Source organism: Globicephala melas, chromosome 6 (genome assembly GCF_963455315.2).
Source record: "Globicephala melas chromosome 6, mGloMel1.2, whole genome shotgun sequence".
Lineage (NCBI taxonomy): Eukaryota > Metazoa > Chordata > Mammalia > Artiodactyla > Delphinidae > Globicephala > Globicephala melas.
This window is the reverse complement of record NC_083319.1, coordinates 21,393,921-21,411,357: the sequence shown is the minus strand read 5'-3', so window position 1 is coordinate 21,411,357 and position 17,437 is coordinate 21,393,921. Positions and strand designations below refer to the sequence as shown.

Here is a 17,437-nt window from a genome sequence, read left to right as displayed (position 1 = left end):
TCAAAGATTACATGTTTTCATTTTTTATCTATACCAATTTATATCTTTTCCAGTTCATTAATTTGTTTTATTTTTATTGATTCACTCTATTTTTGAATTTGATTTACTTTTTCTAGTCTTTTGTGTTGAATAGTGTTCGCTTATTTTTAATAAAGTTTCTAACAAAGGAGTTTAAGACTGTGGTGTTATTGGAGTATATTTGGCAACACCTCATACATTTTGATATGTAATGTTTTCAGTTTGCCTCATTTTTAATCTATAATTCAGTTTTTATTTTCCTCTTTGACCCAAGGGCTATTAGAAGAATGAGTGTTACCTGTACAGTTTCTACTTTTAAAACATCTCTTATTGAGACTATCTTTTGTCCTAGAATGTGTATTCAACCTAAACTGACTATGAGCAAGGTCTGGTTTTATCTTTATGGCTCCCTCTTGAAAGTAAAGCTTTCTTACCCACCAACCTTCCTCCTCCTGCCATGCCTAAATAAGGAGCACTCTCTAATTGTCAGTATAATCATTAAGTCTTTCATATCTTTTGAACAAATATTGACATTGAAGCCCTATCGATCGTTAAGTCAGAAATATTTCCAGACTTATTCAGATAAATTCAAGTGAAGAATCAAGGGGCATTAACTTGCTGTGCAAAATGGACATGTGAGTCATCTTTCCCTTCAGCACCAAGTACATGCAGAGATCAGGGAAAGTAATGTCGGAATGATTCAGAGTTCGATAAGTTTAGTTCAGGAATTCTTCAAAGAGGATGGCTGAATTTTATTGAAGGGGAGGGAAGGAAATGATATCCTAGAAAAGAGACGAAAGGGCTTTCCAGAGAGGAACAGTGAAAGTTACAAGGCCAATAATAAAAATAAAAATAATTACATATATATATATATATATATATGTTGTGTGTATGTGTGTTCATTACTATTTACAAACCCTTTCACGTCCACTACTTTATTTAAGCATTACAATAATTCTTTGAGAAGGTATGATTATTATCTCCCATCCTGTTTGCTTAGAACACTGAGGTTTAAAGGGACTAAGTGGAGCCCAGTGTGGAACCTAGATCTTCCAGCGTGAAATTCACTGTTTTTTCCACTATATCATGCTAAGAAGGCAGCCCTCTAGAGGGCTCTGCAAAATACAGCCCCTGGTGAGGATCAGGAGAAGGAAGGAGGGGTCTGGCTACTTGGGTGTCCGCAAATTTGTAACCTCAGTGTTTGTCTCATTTGAGATCCCTGCAGTGAAGCTGAACGAGCTGCTCGAGAACTTTTATGTCACCGTTAAGAAGAGCGACGGCTCAGACTTCCTGGCCACGTCGCTGCACGCCATCCGCCGAGGCCTGGACCGCATCCTGAAGAATGCGGGCGTGGGCTTCTCCATCACCAGCAGCACCTTCAGCTCCTCCACCAAGAAGCTCAAGGAGAAGCTGTGGGTGCTGAGTAAGGCAGGGATGTCAGGTGCCCGTTCTCGCAACATCGTCTACTTCTCCCTCTCTGATGAGGAGGAGATGTGGCAGGCAGGGTGTCTGGGGGATGACAGCCCCATCACCCTTCTGTCCACCGTGGTCAAGTACAACAGCCAATACCTGAATATGCGGACGCTGCAGGAGCATGCTGATCTGATGTATGGTGACATCGAGCTGCTCAAAGACCCACAGAACCAGCCCTATTTTGCCCGGACAGACAGTGTCAAGCGGGAGAGTCGGAGTGGTTCCACTCGAGTGTGCCACGGGAAGATCTACCATGAGCATTCCAGGGGACACAAACAGTGCCCTTACTGCCTCCTCTACAAGTACATGTACATCCACCGACCACCCACCCAGATGGAGGCCAAGTCCCCTTTCTACCTTACCGCCAGGAAGGAGGCCACAGACATGGGCAGCGTGTGGTACGAGGAACAGAGGATGGGACTGAGGTCTCTTCGGGGAATTGTCCCGAACTTAGCCAAGAAGGTCAAGCTGGAAAACTGTGAGAACTTCACCTTCGTCTCATTTACTCAGGTCTCCAGGAGGCTTGGCTCCCACAGCTGCTGCCAGTGAGTCTCCCCTGGGTCCCGGCCACCACCCAACACACCTGGCAGGGGGGCGCTCCCCCCGCAGCCAAGGCCAGAGTTCTGAGGTGGCAGGGATGACCGTGATTTCATGGTCAGGCTGGTCCCTGTCAGTGGGACTTCCTATTTCTTTGACTTTGCATTTGTTTTTTTAACTGAAAGTAGATGAATCTTTAGGATGTTTTATCCAGATGTGTGTCACCTTTGTTAAATTATAGAGTCTAACGCACTGTATAAATTACTACATACACAAGAGTGAGGAAGTTCATTTTATCTAGTGCCTTTTTAGCACAGATTTTCTCAAAAAAAATAAAAGGGAGTGGGGAAGAAAACCGTTTAAGTAGTCATTAAAAAAAAATCCCAGTAGCCTAGTAGCTTTAGAATGTTATACACACTTTGTGGAATTACACTCACAGTGAGGAGCTAGGAAGGGAGAGGCAGACGTGTTAACTATTTCCAGGAGAAAAATGGCACCTGGCACTCCTCCTTATGTTTTGTTGATGGATAACTGGGTCCTGCAGAGCAAGCAGCCTTGGTTGATGGAAGGTCATGGAGCTACGCTCAGTCACGCTGATAGGAAAGTGGGGACTGCTCTCAGCCCTGGGAGGACTTGACCTCTGCATCAGTGGAGACAGTTTTATGAGAAAAGATTAATGCACCAAACGGTGCTTGTGAGAACAAGGTTTCCGATGAACTAGATGGTTTGTACAATGAGGGAATTTCTAGTAGTAGAGAAAGTGTCTTGGAAAAGCGGTCTGCGATCAAAACGTGAAAAACCTCCTGAAGCAGAAGTGCCTACGTTTTCTTTCTCAGCGTCATGTGAAAGCTATTTTCGTTTGAACATTTTTTAGAGTTTGTTTTTTTTCATCTGTTCCTTGTGTCATACAGTTGTTCCAGCATATAGCACTGGACTGTAAAACAACTGAAAGTAATTTTCAGGCGTAACCAGGAAAATCCAACAGAACAAGCTGCAAAGAAAACAAATTCCAAAACATGTTTATTAAAGAGTTTTGAAATATTTTTGTCAAAGTATGACTCTTTCAGCCACAAGAGATCTCATCATTTTAGGTTGGCACCAATGCTTGGGACACGAGGATGTAGGCAACCTACCAGGTAAGCAAACCCAGCAACAAGCACAGAGTTGAAAAATCAGACCATGATGATAGGTTATCAGTGTAGTTTGAAATCATTTCACTCAGGTGAGATTAAATCTGACCACTTGTCATTCAAACATTAACAGAATGTTATAATAACTGCTCTGAATAAGTGAAAAAGGAGCCCAAAGAGGACTAATTAATAATAATAATAATTTCTAGGGAATCTTTATTTTGTATTTGAGGAAAGACTGCTACAACTTCATACCATTTTGTTCCTGTGTATGTTTTCCAGTCCACAGTTGAAAGTCTAGTATACATTCATTTTGTAGGAGTCCTAAAATCAGCCCTATTTCTTTTTCAAAACATTATTTTAGTATTTATTTTAATTGTTTTAAAAAATCATTCACTGGTCATTGAAATATATCATACTTCCTTTACCAGAGAAGACTCAACCAATGCTGCCTTAAGGTTTAATGTTGTTCCCTTTTTAGTTCCTGCACATTTATTTCGTTTACTAGTTGATCTTTCCTGAATATAGATTAACTTTGGTATGTCTCCATCTGTATATAAATAACAGGTAATCTTTAATAAGCAGTGTTATGACTTGATATTGCACACTGTTCTGTTGTAGTTTCCTATAGGGATTTTAAGGTTTTGATTAAAAGAGACACAAAACACGAGGTACAGTTTCCTTTAGTGGGTGAACACCCAAAGGAAATTTTGTTTGAGGAAAGCACATGGTGGTTTTTCTTGTCAGTACTGCACTTAAACAGAAATATAACCTATGTGAACTACTGGGCAGGGCCTGCAGCTTAATTAATAAAACCTCCATTTTTATTTTAAATCGATTCAAGAAGAAATTGCCATTAGATATCACTGGGATCTTTTCAGATTTTAACATTTCCAAAAGTAGCAATAACTGATCCAGAGGCTGTAATCTTTCTGTTGATAGTGGCTTTTTATCAGCTGAGTAACAATCTCTGCCTCAGGTTTGTCGCTTATCACCTATTTGATGGGCTTTCAACCCTCAGAGTTCTGAAGTGAATGATTATAATCAAAGTCAGGAGGTAGAATCTCCAGTGGTACCTGATGGAAGGAAAGAATCGTATCTCAGCATCCTAAATGCCATTCATTGCATGCCTCCTGTGCCACCCACTGTATAGGTACTTTGTCTATTATATATTTGTGTGTAGATGTGTATGTGTGTATGTGCACACACACTTTAAGTTTATATGTGATAACACCTAGTAAACCTGCTAATATGGTGAAGCACCTATCCATCTATATGGTGTGTCCATGCTCAGAGGATCTGAAGGGAGGGGCAGAGTAGCTAGTTCTTGTTGGGCTTCAGAGCTAAGGCAGTTGTTCTGTCTTTTCGGCCAGCTGTAAACCATACCCTCTGGGGACTGCAGGGTTTTCTACTCTTGGCCTAAGCCAGGAGAAAGGAGATTCCCAAGAGAAGAAAGAGGGAGGTTAAGAGTTTTTTCTCTACTTACCTTTAGTGTTTTTTGTATTCAAAAGTGGGAATGAATACCGGGAACTTGCACATTCACCGAGGCTCAAGTGGCCGTGGCTCTGCCTCAGGAATGGTGGTGCTGTAGGTGTTATGGGACGACCCAGGGAGTCCTTTGGGTGAGCTCTTGCCCCCAGCACCTTCTGCACCTGCTCTAAAGGAAGCCCCGCTCGCCTGGTACCTCCTCCCCAGAATTTAGCCAGTCTCCCCTTGGAAGTTTATTCCAGCAGAGATGATGGGGGCATCAGCTTGAAGGGTATGAGTCAATGAAGTATAAAGGCTTTAGCACAGCACCGGGCACATAGTATTATTTATGCAATAAATCTTAGTTATTTTAGTTACAACCTTTGGTAAGAGTAATAATATTATCCACCTAATCTGCACTATACCACTTATTCCTTCCATTATGGAGATTCTCTCTCCTTTAAACTGTTAAACTTGAAGAGGAAAGCAAACCTGATAATGTGGTCACATTTATACCCATAAATTCTACCTCCAGCACCTCCAAGCCCTGATACCTCAGATATAAGCAAAAACAATTAAAGTATAGAGAAGCCCTGAGAGGCGTTAGGAGAAAGTTTTCCCATGGTTTAGTGTGTTTGCAAAGGGAAGTATTATGGGAAAACCTAACCAAAGTTGTGAAACAAATGGTCTCCTCGGTCATGTGGCATTTCCCAGCTTTCCTTGGATTATATGCTGTATTAATCTGCCCTGACTGATAAATGTTTATAGAAGTGTGAAACTCTGTTACTTTGATTTTTATTTTAATTCAACCTCATTAAAAGCATCGCGCTATACCCACCCTATCAGCATGTTCATAGACAGCTGTGGAGAAGATCTAGACAAAATAATCCTCCTGTAGAAGCGGAAGCCTCTGGCTATAGAAGGAAGATTACCAGGCTGGCAACGCCTTCTCTACTCACTTGGTAAATGCTGGTCTCACTTTCCTCAGCTGTGAAAGGAGATCATCGGAAGAGATCATCTCCAAAGTGAATAATGTTACATTTCTGCAGTTCCTCAAGGCCATGTAGTTAGGAAGTGGCAAAACTAGGAGGCAAAATTCCTAATTCCTCAAGATCATATACTGAATCTCCTAAGTGAGTGCTTCTCGCTATATTGGAACGCTTGCTTGAGGAATAACAATTTTCTTGAAATTTTAAGTTTGACAGCTCTTTAAATTATTTTGCTATCTCTACAGGCAGCAGAATGTTATTTTTCTCAGGTTAGGCTAACACTAACCACATTGTTACCACTTAAATAAACAAATATTTATGTTTAAATATTACTCTTATCAAACAAGCATCACTTTGTTGCTTTTGTTGAAATCTGGATTGCTAACAGTGGGTTCTTGAGCTAGTAACCAGTTAACTTTAGGCAGCAAGAAATGCAAACGATGAAGATCTCAAAGAAGAGTTACCTCATTTTCCCTCGGGCGCTCCAATTTAGCCTAAGTTAAGACCCATACATATTGAGAAACTGTTAACAAACAGCCCTGAACCGAAGAATGCATCAAAAGTTTCAAATTCACGTATATCTTTAAATGCTTTTACTTTTGGGGTGAATTTTTAATGCTCTGTTTTAAGAGAAAAACATTCAGTTGTTTAGGCAAAGTTCTTAAGTAAAAATCTTAGTTGTGTTTTTCCATATAAATTATCACCTAAGCAAAAACAGGAGTGAAGGGAGAGATTGGTGATGACCTAAGGCTGAACTCCCTTTCTGAGAGAAGAGGAGGCTGTGGGGAATGAAAAACTAGCTTATCTCTGGAAGTTCCTATGTGTTCTGTATCCATGTATCCTGACATCATAGGATTTCCCAAAACTCCTTTGAGGGAGGCTGCCCATCCTTCTGGCAAAGTTTGCCTATTTTGATGATGATTTTGAGTACTTCCAGTTCTTTATAGCCCAAGAAATCCAGAGAGGTTCCCTATGTTTTAATTGTTGATGAGAATCAGATTTTTATGCTCCATTAAAGTGCTTTATTGTTGATCTAATGCAGTTCATATGGAAATTAATAATTTCAGGAAATACTTGTTAAGACCAAAAAGAAAACTCCCTGGATTATATGTAGATGCATATTGCTTCCATTACTATTAAAAGCAATTAGATAGATCCCTCTCCCCCACTGAGAATGGGCTCCTAAATATTTTATGGTCAGAATAACTGATTTAATTGATTTACATTTAACTGTAGTTATTTTTACTGATTTGTTCAAATAAGTTTCTGGAAGATTCAGATTTGACTAACACTAACTGTGGTAAGTGCTTTCGCACAGCTTCCTCGTATTCTCATTTAATTCTCACAACAGCTCTGCAGGGTAGGTCTAATTATTCCCATTTTACTTACTGAGAAACCAAGGCTCAGAGAAGTTAAGTAAATTTCCCAAAGTCTCACAGAGCTAAGAAGTTGGAGAACTTAAGTTTGAACCCAGGTCTTCTGACTCCAAATACAGTGCTCAATGCATTAAACTAAACTGCCTTCTTCAGGCCCAAAGAGGTCCATTTATCACAGAGCTTTTAAAAAATTAAACAGTTTCTATTTGTTTGGGAAATATTTCATTTCTCAAACCATACTGTGTCATACCTTATATGTACTCTCTTACTAATTCAATATATTGGTATAATTCAATAGTTCCTGGAAAGCCTGGTGGTTTTCTATGAATAAGTATAACATTTTCTGCCTACTGAGAACCTTCTGTGTTTATCCAATAAATAACTCATATTATCTATTGTCTACCTTAAAGGGCAGATGTTCATGCCAGTTTATTCTAATAAAAGTCAAGTCGTTTACAAACTGCACCTGTTTTGAATGGGTATCATTGCTTAAAATGTAAAGGGCTTCCTAGCCTACATCACAATTACATGCTCAGGGTTTTTGCTTTCACTTTTTAATTTTGATGTCAGAGGATTTTTATAATCTTTAGGCTAAAGCAACCTCATAGCAAAATATACTTATTTAGTCATTTGTTTTCTATTCTTTCCTTTATCAGGGCATGGGGATTTTTTTGTTTTGAGGCTTAAAAAATAAAAGGTTCTAGGTAACTCTGAGACAGCCTAATCAAAATCCCCCATTTTACCAATAAGAAAATCGAAGCCCAGAGATATTAAAGGGCCCATCCAAGGTCAGCAAGACAATAAGTAGTAGATTCAGGACTAGAAAATTAATCCAGAATCTTTCCTCCATACCATAGCTGGAAGATTTGGATTTTAAAAAATTAATTAATGGAGCTGTCTGGCAGAAGGCCCCATTGACTTCCTGCCTTCCAAGAAAAACACTCATATAGACCCAGAAGAAGGCCACCTCTCAATTCTAGAATCTAGAAGGAATCAATACAATTTACAAGGCATTTGGAAGTAAAGTGAGACAAAACCTTTCAGGTTGTAGCTCACTGTTTTCTTTCGCTTTGCTTCATGAAACAGGTTCTGTGAAATAGAAAATCTGAAAGATATTTAATACTTGTTCTCATTAACCATGTCAGTCTCCTTACTCAGAGCTCTGGTGCCAGAAAAATAACTGGCTTATCCTTTCTCTTAACCAGATGCCACACTATAAAGTGAAAAGCTTCTCTATCCCACCCTCTCTCCCATCTCCCCACCCACCTCCTCTTCATTCAGTCCAGCTCCAAGTTCTAGGGCTAAAATGTGAGCAGCAAGCAGAGAGGATCTGTTGGAGGCATAGTGCATTCTGAGAAAAACGCCCTTTAGTGAGGACAAAAACAATAAATAAGCAAGTAGCAGAAAATGCAAATATTGTGATTTTTCATGTATGGTGTTGGATCAGAGATCCAGAAAACCAGACAATAGAAAGGAAAAGGATGCCACTTCAATAGAAGAGTGTTAAACTAGAAACTGGACATGGAAATATGTACATCTTCTTACCCTCAACCTGTGCATCCAAAAAAGGGATTTGACAAACACTCAAGTGGACAGATAGCAAAATGAAAGGCAAATACTGGGTTTGAGGAGAAAGGACCATTTAAGGATGAGTATAGAGAAAACAAATGCGGCATTAAAAAAAAAAAAATGTGACTGAATGAAGGAAAATGAACAACTTCCAGAACAGTTGAAAGTAGTCTACTGCAAGAAACAAGAAAATTTTAGGATTCTCTTCGTCATAATTGAAGGAACAGAAGAATTGCTTCTATGCAGCAATAGTATGTTATCTTAAAATGGGAATGGATTAAGAGAAAAAGGCACCGGAATAAAATGAAAAAGAAGATAAACTAGAAAGAAGGATTTCAAGGAAGCTAAAAACACAATAGCAGATTAAAATCCACATTGGAAGTAGAAAAGAATAATACAGATGCTTATAAAAAAACTCAGTGTGGGACTTCCCTGGTGGTCCAGTGGTTAAGACGCCGCGCTTCCACTTCAGGGGGCACGGGTTCGATCCCTGGTCAGGGAAGTAATCCCGCATGCTGCGGGATGTGGCCAAAAAATATATATATATATATCAGTGTGAAGAACAAACGAGATTTTCTTCCTATCATTCTTTCAAAAGAAACAGGAGATGAAAATAGGGGAAAGATAATGGATTTGGAAGACAGAACATTAGCTAACATTACTGATATTTGCTTTCCTGATGGAAGGAGTATATTAAGAAAAATATCATTAGACTATAAAAATGAAATCTTTCCTGAACAAAACAAAAATCTGTGTATTTAGATTGAAAGGTCTCACTGCATTCCAGGCCAAAAAAAAAAACAAGTGAAAGAGACTTGTACCTAATCACCTCCTGGCAAAATTTTAAACTACCAAGGATAAAGAATGAAAAATCCTGTAGGCATTCAGTCAGACAGAAATAAGTTGCCTATCAGAAAACAAAAGAACATTCTGGCTCCAGACTTCTACTCTATAGCACTAAGTGCCAGGAAACGATAGGGAATTCTGAGGGGAAAAGGTGACTTTGGTATTTGATACACATTTTATGTGTAAAGATATGGAAAATATTTTTAGTTGTGACAAGCATTGAAGGAAACCATCTATGTACTATTCTTAAAAAGATAAATTATACTGCAACCTACAAAGCTTGGTTAAATTTTGTTGTTGTTGAATATCATAATTTCAAGGGACTGTGGGGTGTCAGATCATTACCCACTGGAAGAAAGATGTATGCTTTTAAATAGGTAATATGGCGAGAAGACAAAAATCTCCCCAAATGCCCAAAGTCCTCACTTAAAATGGGCTGAACTAATACAAGAAAATGGACCTAAAAACAATTGCCACCTCACAGCATTGTTTCTTTATTTTTATTACTGAAGTGATGCATAATCATTATAGTAAAAATAGAAAATTCGGATACTTTTTTCTACAAATAAAATTTAAATTGCTGTTTTCCCCACTACCATTTAAAACACTATCCTGAAAGAGTCCCTTGCTTCCAAGTGAGAAAAGGCAAGGGGTCCCCACGTTCGTCCTGGTGTCTGATAGCCTAGACCAGAGCTTGTGGAGGCCATCCTGTGTGCTTCTCCACTCTTCCCAAACTCGGAACTAACAACAGGTGCAAAATTAGAAAATTACAGAAGATAAAATCTGTGTTTTAACAAGAGATCAGGAGAAATGAAACTTGTTTTAGAATACAAATGCCAGAAAAGTTCAGTTTCAACAGCAGGAAGCTGGCTGGGGGCAGTGAGGTGCTTTCCTTAGCTATACTTGAAGTTTTATGGAACTGTGTTTAAATTCAGATAGTAAGGGAATAAAAGCAGTAAAAACAAACAAACAAAAACACAAAAAAGCCCACTAAATTACTTCCTTCCAGGGTCTACAGTTATCAGTGTTAGAACTAAAGCTGGGTTGCTTTCTTTTGGTTTTCATTTGCTTGCACTGAACAGACTTGAAAACACACAGGAACACTGAGTGTCATTGGCCTTGCTCAGTTCCTTCCTGGTCATATAAAGGTTTTGTCTGTGCCCCAAGTGGTCATGACAATTTAAACTGGAAATTAAAATTTCAACAACACCAGCATGTTTACTTTAAATTTAGAAATGCAAAAGTGAATGGGTTGCTTTGCGTTTGCTTCGTTTTTCCTTCTGAAGCATAGCAAACCTCTTGCAGATGGTAGGAGCCTCTTCTGGAAAAGCTCCAATTATAACCTTTCCCAGGGTCTCCTCCTGCTTGGCTGTGACTAACAAAAGTCTGTTCACTTTAACTACTTAGACAAGAAACACGTTGCTTTTATTGAAATTTTTAATATTTTCTGTGTAGCCGTACGTTCCAAAAGATAGCAATAAAACTGTGTCCTGGTGTTTTCACTGTTCTGGATTTTTTTTTTAAATGTAGAGGAGGCATCCATAATTTCTTAACACTGGAAACATCACTCTGAAGGACAGAGGAAATGGTCAGTAACTTGAATTATTTTATTGTACCATTTTCAACTTTTTCTTTCTTCCTCCAGTGATGCCTGCACATGTACACACATGTATGTGCACGTGGGATCACCCGAGTGGGAAAGCACGTATGGCATCAGTTTTATGTCATAGAGCGTCAGGGTTTCTTGTTCATTTAGTCCAGCCCTCTAGTTGATAGTCCAGTATAGTCTTAACAATTTGCAAGTTTCTGGGGTTTTTTTGTTTTGTTTTTTTTAAGTTGTTGGTGTGTTGTTTGGTTTGGTTTATGTACATGCAGCTTGCCTGTTTAACCCAGATTTTTGAAAATAAAGAAAATGTTAATGTATATTTTATGTCTGTTTTATTAAAATAACTGCGTAATTTTAACTTAATCAGCAGTATGCATGGTTTCTGAATTTTTTTATTTTAGCATCACATTCCTGGAAGTATGTTGTCCTTTGTATTTTGCAAAACGTAGGGACATTTTGAGCAGTTCTGTGCCTGTATTCTCTGCCTCTGAGCTAATGCTTCTGGTGAAATCAGTTCTGACTGACTCTCCCTCTGGTTCTCTGATACAGATTCCTTCACTTGGCAGGCTGAGGGCCCATTTGGAAAGCTCTCATGGTGACTGTATATTGACCATTGTATACATGCCTCTAATGTTTTTCTGCTCTTTAAATTAGTATTTATGGCTTTTGGAGAGTGCATTTAATCCTAAAACCTTTTAAAGTTGAAATTTACTGTTCTATATATACAACAGCTAAAATCATTCCTAGGAAACAAGTTTCTGAAAAATACTTAAGAATGAGTGTAATGGTGGTAATGGTGAAAAGATGAGAGGTTTCATTCACAAATATTGACCCTAAAGCAAATTTAATCTCTTCTCATTGTTTTGCTTAGAGCAATGATTTTTAAAATCTTAGACTCCTGAACCAGTTAAAAAATTTGATGAGAGCTGTAGGTCATTTTCTCAAGAAGATGCGTACTTGCATGCAACATTACATACATAAACCCAAGTTTAAAAACTCCTGCACTAGATTTTTTAAAAATGAGTTGTCTTTTTGAGATCTATGCTAAAATATTTAAGAATCTTCTTCAAAATAATCCAGAGGGGTAGAGAAGATAGAGGTGTAGATGGGATATAAATCGTTAAAGCAGATCAGTGGGTACATGAGCATTCATTATACTCTTCTCTCTTTTTTTGTAGATGTTTGAAATTTTCTGTAAGGCAGACTTTAAAATAAACACACAAAAAGCTCTTGTACTAGAGACTCCACAACCCTCCTTACCAGTCTTATAGAATCACAGAATCTTCAAGCCGAAAGGAAGGACCTGAGGAGAGGTGAGAGTAACGATGCTGACAAATACAAGTGAGGCCCTCTAGATGACACCCAAGGAGCATCTTCAGGCAAGGGTGGTGAGTTGTAACAGTAATGGCGAGAACCAGTGAAATTTTAATTGTTAACAGGGCCTGGTTTGCATCTACTACATAGCAACACGTTTTGTCTCTCCCTTTAATACAGAGAGTCGATCTGTGGAAATATGGTTGATCCCAGCAGCCTTAGCTGTCACATACAGATTGAGATGTGATCCATCATGCTGAAAGTACCCAAGATGGGCACACTGAGCCAGGGCCCCAGAAGGCCTGGGGTAGCACATGGCCTTCTAGGCCTGAGGACAATTACTCCTCATGGCATTGCTCTGGAAACTATGTGCTACCGAAACCTTGAAAGAATGAGAGAACCTGCAGGCAAGGACCAGCAAGGGTGTATTAGGTAGGGTAGACAGAGCTAGAGGCGTCAATGGCCTGGTGCCTGCCCACTCTCCCTTAGGTGTCAAGACATTCTTTCCCAGTGCCTGAGGGCATCTCTCAGGAACAGTACCTTTTGGCTTGTTTCAGTCTGTTCCATCTCCTTTTTCTTGCCCTCTCCCAGAATAGGACTGGAGCCCCAGAAGGTGTGCAGCCCATCTTCCTTCCCCAGTACATTCCCTTTTCTGTTTCTTCTTTCGGTTTCCCTGTTTGATTTCTTCCTCTGCTTAGGATCATTTTCACCACCATTTTTGCTGGTAAGACACCAGGGACAGACATGAAAGACATTAAGCAAGATATATTTCAGCAATAAACAAGCTTCTTGTATTACTCATGGGATCCCAAAGAAATAAGGATGAGAAATCAAAATTCCTGCCGGAGTATTTACAATGTACTCAGCTGTTGAAATGTTCAGAATGCAGTCATGGAAGTAATTTAGCACATTTCTAATACACTTAAGTATGGTGATAATGTGTAAGAGTTTGGTCATTTAAAAAACCCAGTGAATCTTTCAAGACATTATTAAAGAATCTAACGCTCACCAATAACAAATAGCATTTATGACAGATAACAGTTAATACCATATTTGTGGTTTGTTGTTGTCTGTCCCTAGGATAATGGCCCAGAATTGAAAGGATGCAACTCGACCTCCCCATAGGCAGGGAACAGCATTATCTAGATGTTTCCTTTTGTCCTGTAGTCTCAGGACATGTACAGACTATGTACAGCTCACTATCATGCATTTCTCCTCAATGTAACAATGCAGCCAGGGCACTGTTTCCCAAGTGTCAGTCATTCGTGTCCCTCCTTAACAATTTTGTGATAGCTGAGTCCACTTGTTCTATTACTTATTTGCTATTTTCTTGAAATTGATCCTTCTCTTTTACTTGAGTAAGCCAGAAATAAATCCTTTTTTTTAAAGCAGGGTTCCTGGAGCCAAACCCCTCAGGTTCAAATTCCAGTTCTGCCTCTTACTAGTTCTGTGACCTTGGGCAAGTTATTTGACCTCTCTGTGCCTCAATTTCTTCATCTTTAAAAAGGGGATAACAATATCTAGCTTGTAGGATTGTGGTGAGGGTTAAGTAAGAATAGTAATACATATACAGCACTTAGAACAATGGCCAGTACCTAGTAACTGTCAAAAAATATTAACTGTTAGCTATGTTATTTATATTACTACATAAATGCTGGATCACTTGCAGTACCTAGAGATAACAATACACAACTACTAAAGTTAAAAGTGTTTGCCCACATGTACCCCAAGAATCCTCTCTAGCGTCACCAGTGGTGCAGCCACCCGCTGTGGGAAACAGCTTGGCCAGCCTCTTCTGTCTGAAGTTACCTTCTCCTTGGCTTCCATGAGGACTTAAGGTGTCGCTGTCTCCTGATTTTTTCGATGCGTCTCTAGATTCTCAGGCACCTCGTCCCTTGACTCTGTCATTTATACTGATTCAATTTTATACATTTTGTCAAGGCGATTTCATCCCCTCCCATGGCCTGAGCATAAGCAGACCTACGTTATCAAAAACTTTTTCAACCGGGGCTCTTTGTCTGAACCGCAGAAGGCAGAATGCAACCCGAGTGCCTGTTTTCTCAGTTCTCCTGAGAACTAGTGCCATTCTAGATCAGGGGAGAGACGCTCATTCCTTCCAGACGGTGGAGGCCTTAGGGCAGCAGTGCTTAATTCTCTAGTGGAGCCGCAGCTGAGAAGGGCTCCTCGACCCAGGTCCCACCCGTATTTCTTCCTAAGGTAATGGCGCTTGTATCCACCGTGTTGCCCAAGCCAGAAACCTGACATTTTCCATGACCTCCATCCTCCCTCTCCCCCCAATTCCTCTCTCATCCTCCATTGTGTTTCCATCATTGGATAATTCTACCCGCCTTAATAACCCTTGAATCTCTCCCCTTCCCATTCTGCTCGCTGCCACCAGCTTGGTCAGCCCATACCACTTGCCCCAGGATCACGTAAAAGCAACCTGAGTGGTCTTCTTGCCTCTACTAGTCTATCCTCCACTGCTTCCTGGGAAAATCTCACTAAATGCACACCTTATTCTATCATTACCCCACCCATGGCTCTCCAAAGCCCTTCTGATAAAGCTCCACACCCTCCACGTGGAGGCTGGCTCGTGCTGTTACCCCACTCCCGCGTCTCTGCACTGGGCCTGCTCCTCCCCTCTGCCCAGGAGGCCCTCTCCTTCCACCCGCTCCTCTGCCATCACCCCTTTCTTTTGTGAAAGTCTTACTCAACCTTCAGTTCTTGCCCGGCACGCTGGACATGTGAGCTCCTCCTCTAAGGAGCAGCCAGTCCTCTTGGATTCTGCAGCCTCGGGAGTTAGCAACGTTGAACAGGACCAGGATCCGGTCACTGTCACCCCTGCAGGGCAACCCCCATCCCCAAGGAGCCAGGTGTGTTCAAAGGGGGCAGCTCAGCATTTGCCCCGAGAAGTGGCTGACCCGGGACACCAGGACAGAGGGCTGGCTGCGCTTTAGCTTGCGGCTGCTCAGAGCCTGTCTTTTCACTGTTGGACGTTTTCCTAAGAGAACTTGAATTAATAGCTCGGTGATGAATGATGAGGGGCTGGCACACACTCCTGTTTTCTTAACAGAATTATGGCTGCCAGCCTCACTGTATTGGCTACAATATTACAAGGCTCTGGAATCTCCTGGGAGACTCCCAACAGTCATAACATCTGTGGCATGGAGAAGATTTCCAAAGGACTGCACTGGAGAAGCACCCAAAGAGGTACAGCTAAATTCCTTCTGACTGAAGAGTTTTAACCTGGCACCCGTGGCTGGGTTTCAGGGAGTCTAGGAACCCCTAAGATTACAGGCGTAGGTTTTTTTTGTGTGTATGTCTATGTGTACATTCACTTGGGGAGAGGGTCCATGCTGAGGACCAAGATGCCAGTTTTCCCTTTAGATGGTCAGACTTATTTCATTTGTTCATTAAAATGTTTGGACACTTGTTATAATGTGCCAGGCACTATCCTAAGTACTGGGGGTATATATCAGTGAAAACCACACACACACACACACACACACACACACACACACACAAAAGTATTTGCACTTACAGCCCTTATATTCTAGTGGGAGAAGGCAGACAATAAACAAAATAAGAAAGTCAGTTACATTCTATGTTAGAGGGTGCCAAGTGTCCAGAGAAAAATTAAGCAAGGTTGCTGATAAAGGGAGATGAAATTTTGAATACAGTGGTCCAAGAAGGCATCATTTAAAAGATGACATTTAAGTAAAGACTTGAGACTGTTGAGGGAGCAAAGCTACATGGGTAAAGGGGGGAAGACCGTGCCAGGCAGAGGGAAAAGCGGGGGGAGGTCCCCCGCTCTTCAAAGTTGCTTTCGCCTGACATTGAGGCAGACAGCAGGGGCTAAGAAAACATCATCACCTTCTGGTAGAGTGGAAGGGCTGGGCATCTCAGGTCAAACTGCTTTCTGTCTGATGGACCAGACTGGTTTGTCTGACCAGAGCTGCAAAGAATAAGAATATCACTCGGGACCAGGGACTGACATTCATTATCATTCAGACCTGTTAGTTCTAGCACGAGGTGGAAGCACATATACTTTTGGCTCAAATTCCAATTGTCATTTTGGTCACTGGCAGTTTTCAGTAGATCAACAGCCTCTCAGTAGAAAAGCTTAATAACCCTAAGAGGGAAAGAGAAAAGAGTACATTAAGATTCAAGGGGGGAAAAACGTTGCCTGTTTTCAGCTAAATTCTCTTTGTTCCAACAAAGACTCATTTGACAATATTTTGTATAGTTGTAATCTATTGTAAAGATTTTGGCTTTTATTCTTAGTGAGATGGAAACTCATTAGAGAAAAGACATGATCTTAACTTATATTAAAAAATTATTATGGTAAAATGTACATAAAATTTACCATTTTAACCATTTTTAAATGTTACAGTTCAGTGGCGTGAAGTACATTCACATTGTTGTGCAACCATCACAACTGTTCATTTCCAGAACTTTTTCATCATCCCGTAGTGTAACTCAGTACCCACTGAATAATAACTCATTTCCCCCTTCTCCCGGCCCCTGAGTAAAACCACCGTTCTACTTTGTTTCTACGAATTTGACTACTCTAGGCATCTAAGTGGCATATTTGTCCTTCTGTGTCTGGCTTATTTCACTTAGCATAATGGCTTCAGGGATCATCTGTGTTGTAGCATGTATCAGAATTTCATTCCCTTTTAAAGCTGAATAATATTCTGTCGTATGTATATACCATAGTTTATGTATTCGCCCGATGATGGATATTTAAGTTGCTTCCACCTTTTGGCTTTTGTGAATGATTCTGCTGTGAACATGGGTGCAGACATATCTGTTTGAGTCCCTGCTTTCAGTTCTTCTGGGTTTATGCCCAGAAGCAGAATTACTGGATCAAAGGATAACTCTGTTTAATTTTTTGAGGAACCAACATACTGTTTTCCACAGCAGCTGCAGCATTTTACATTCCTACCAACAGTGCACGAGGGTTCCAATTTCTCCACATTCTCACCGACATTTGTTTTTTGATTTGTTGGGGTTTTTTTTTGACAGCAGCCATCTTTGTGGTTTTTTATTTGCATTTCCCTAATGATTAGTGATGCTGAGCATCTTTTCAGATGCCTTACTTACATTTTT

General features: G+C 40.3%; 1 protein-coding gene across 6 annotated transcripts in view; it reads left to right on the top strand.

Annotated features, from left to right (window-relative positions):
- The window catches only part of KIAA1958 (KIAA1958 ortholog), a 187,614-nt gene extending 175,386 nt beyond the window's left edge, over positions 1–12,228 (top strand). For 4 of the 6 annotated variants that reach the window (XM_030858988.3, XM_030858989.3, XM_060300616.1 and 1 more), the window contains one exon: positions 1,234–9,369. In XM_030858988.3, coding sequence (XP_030714848.1) covers positions 1,234–2,040 — 807 coding nt within the window. In that variant the 3' untranslated portion in view covers positions 2,041–9,369. Of the gene's footprint in view, positions 1–1,233; positions 9,370–12,189 lie in introns of those variants that run through there. The other 2 variants (XR_009564265.2, XM_060300618.2) reach the window with 2 other exon arrangements.
- The last annotated feature ends 5,209 nt before the right edge of the window (positions 12,229–17,437 follow it).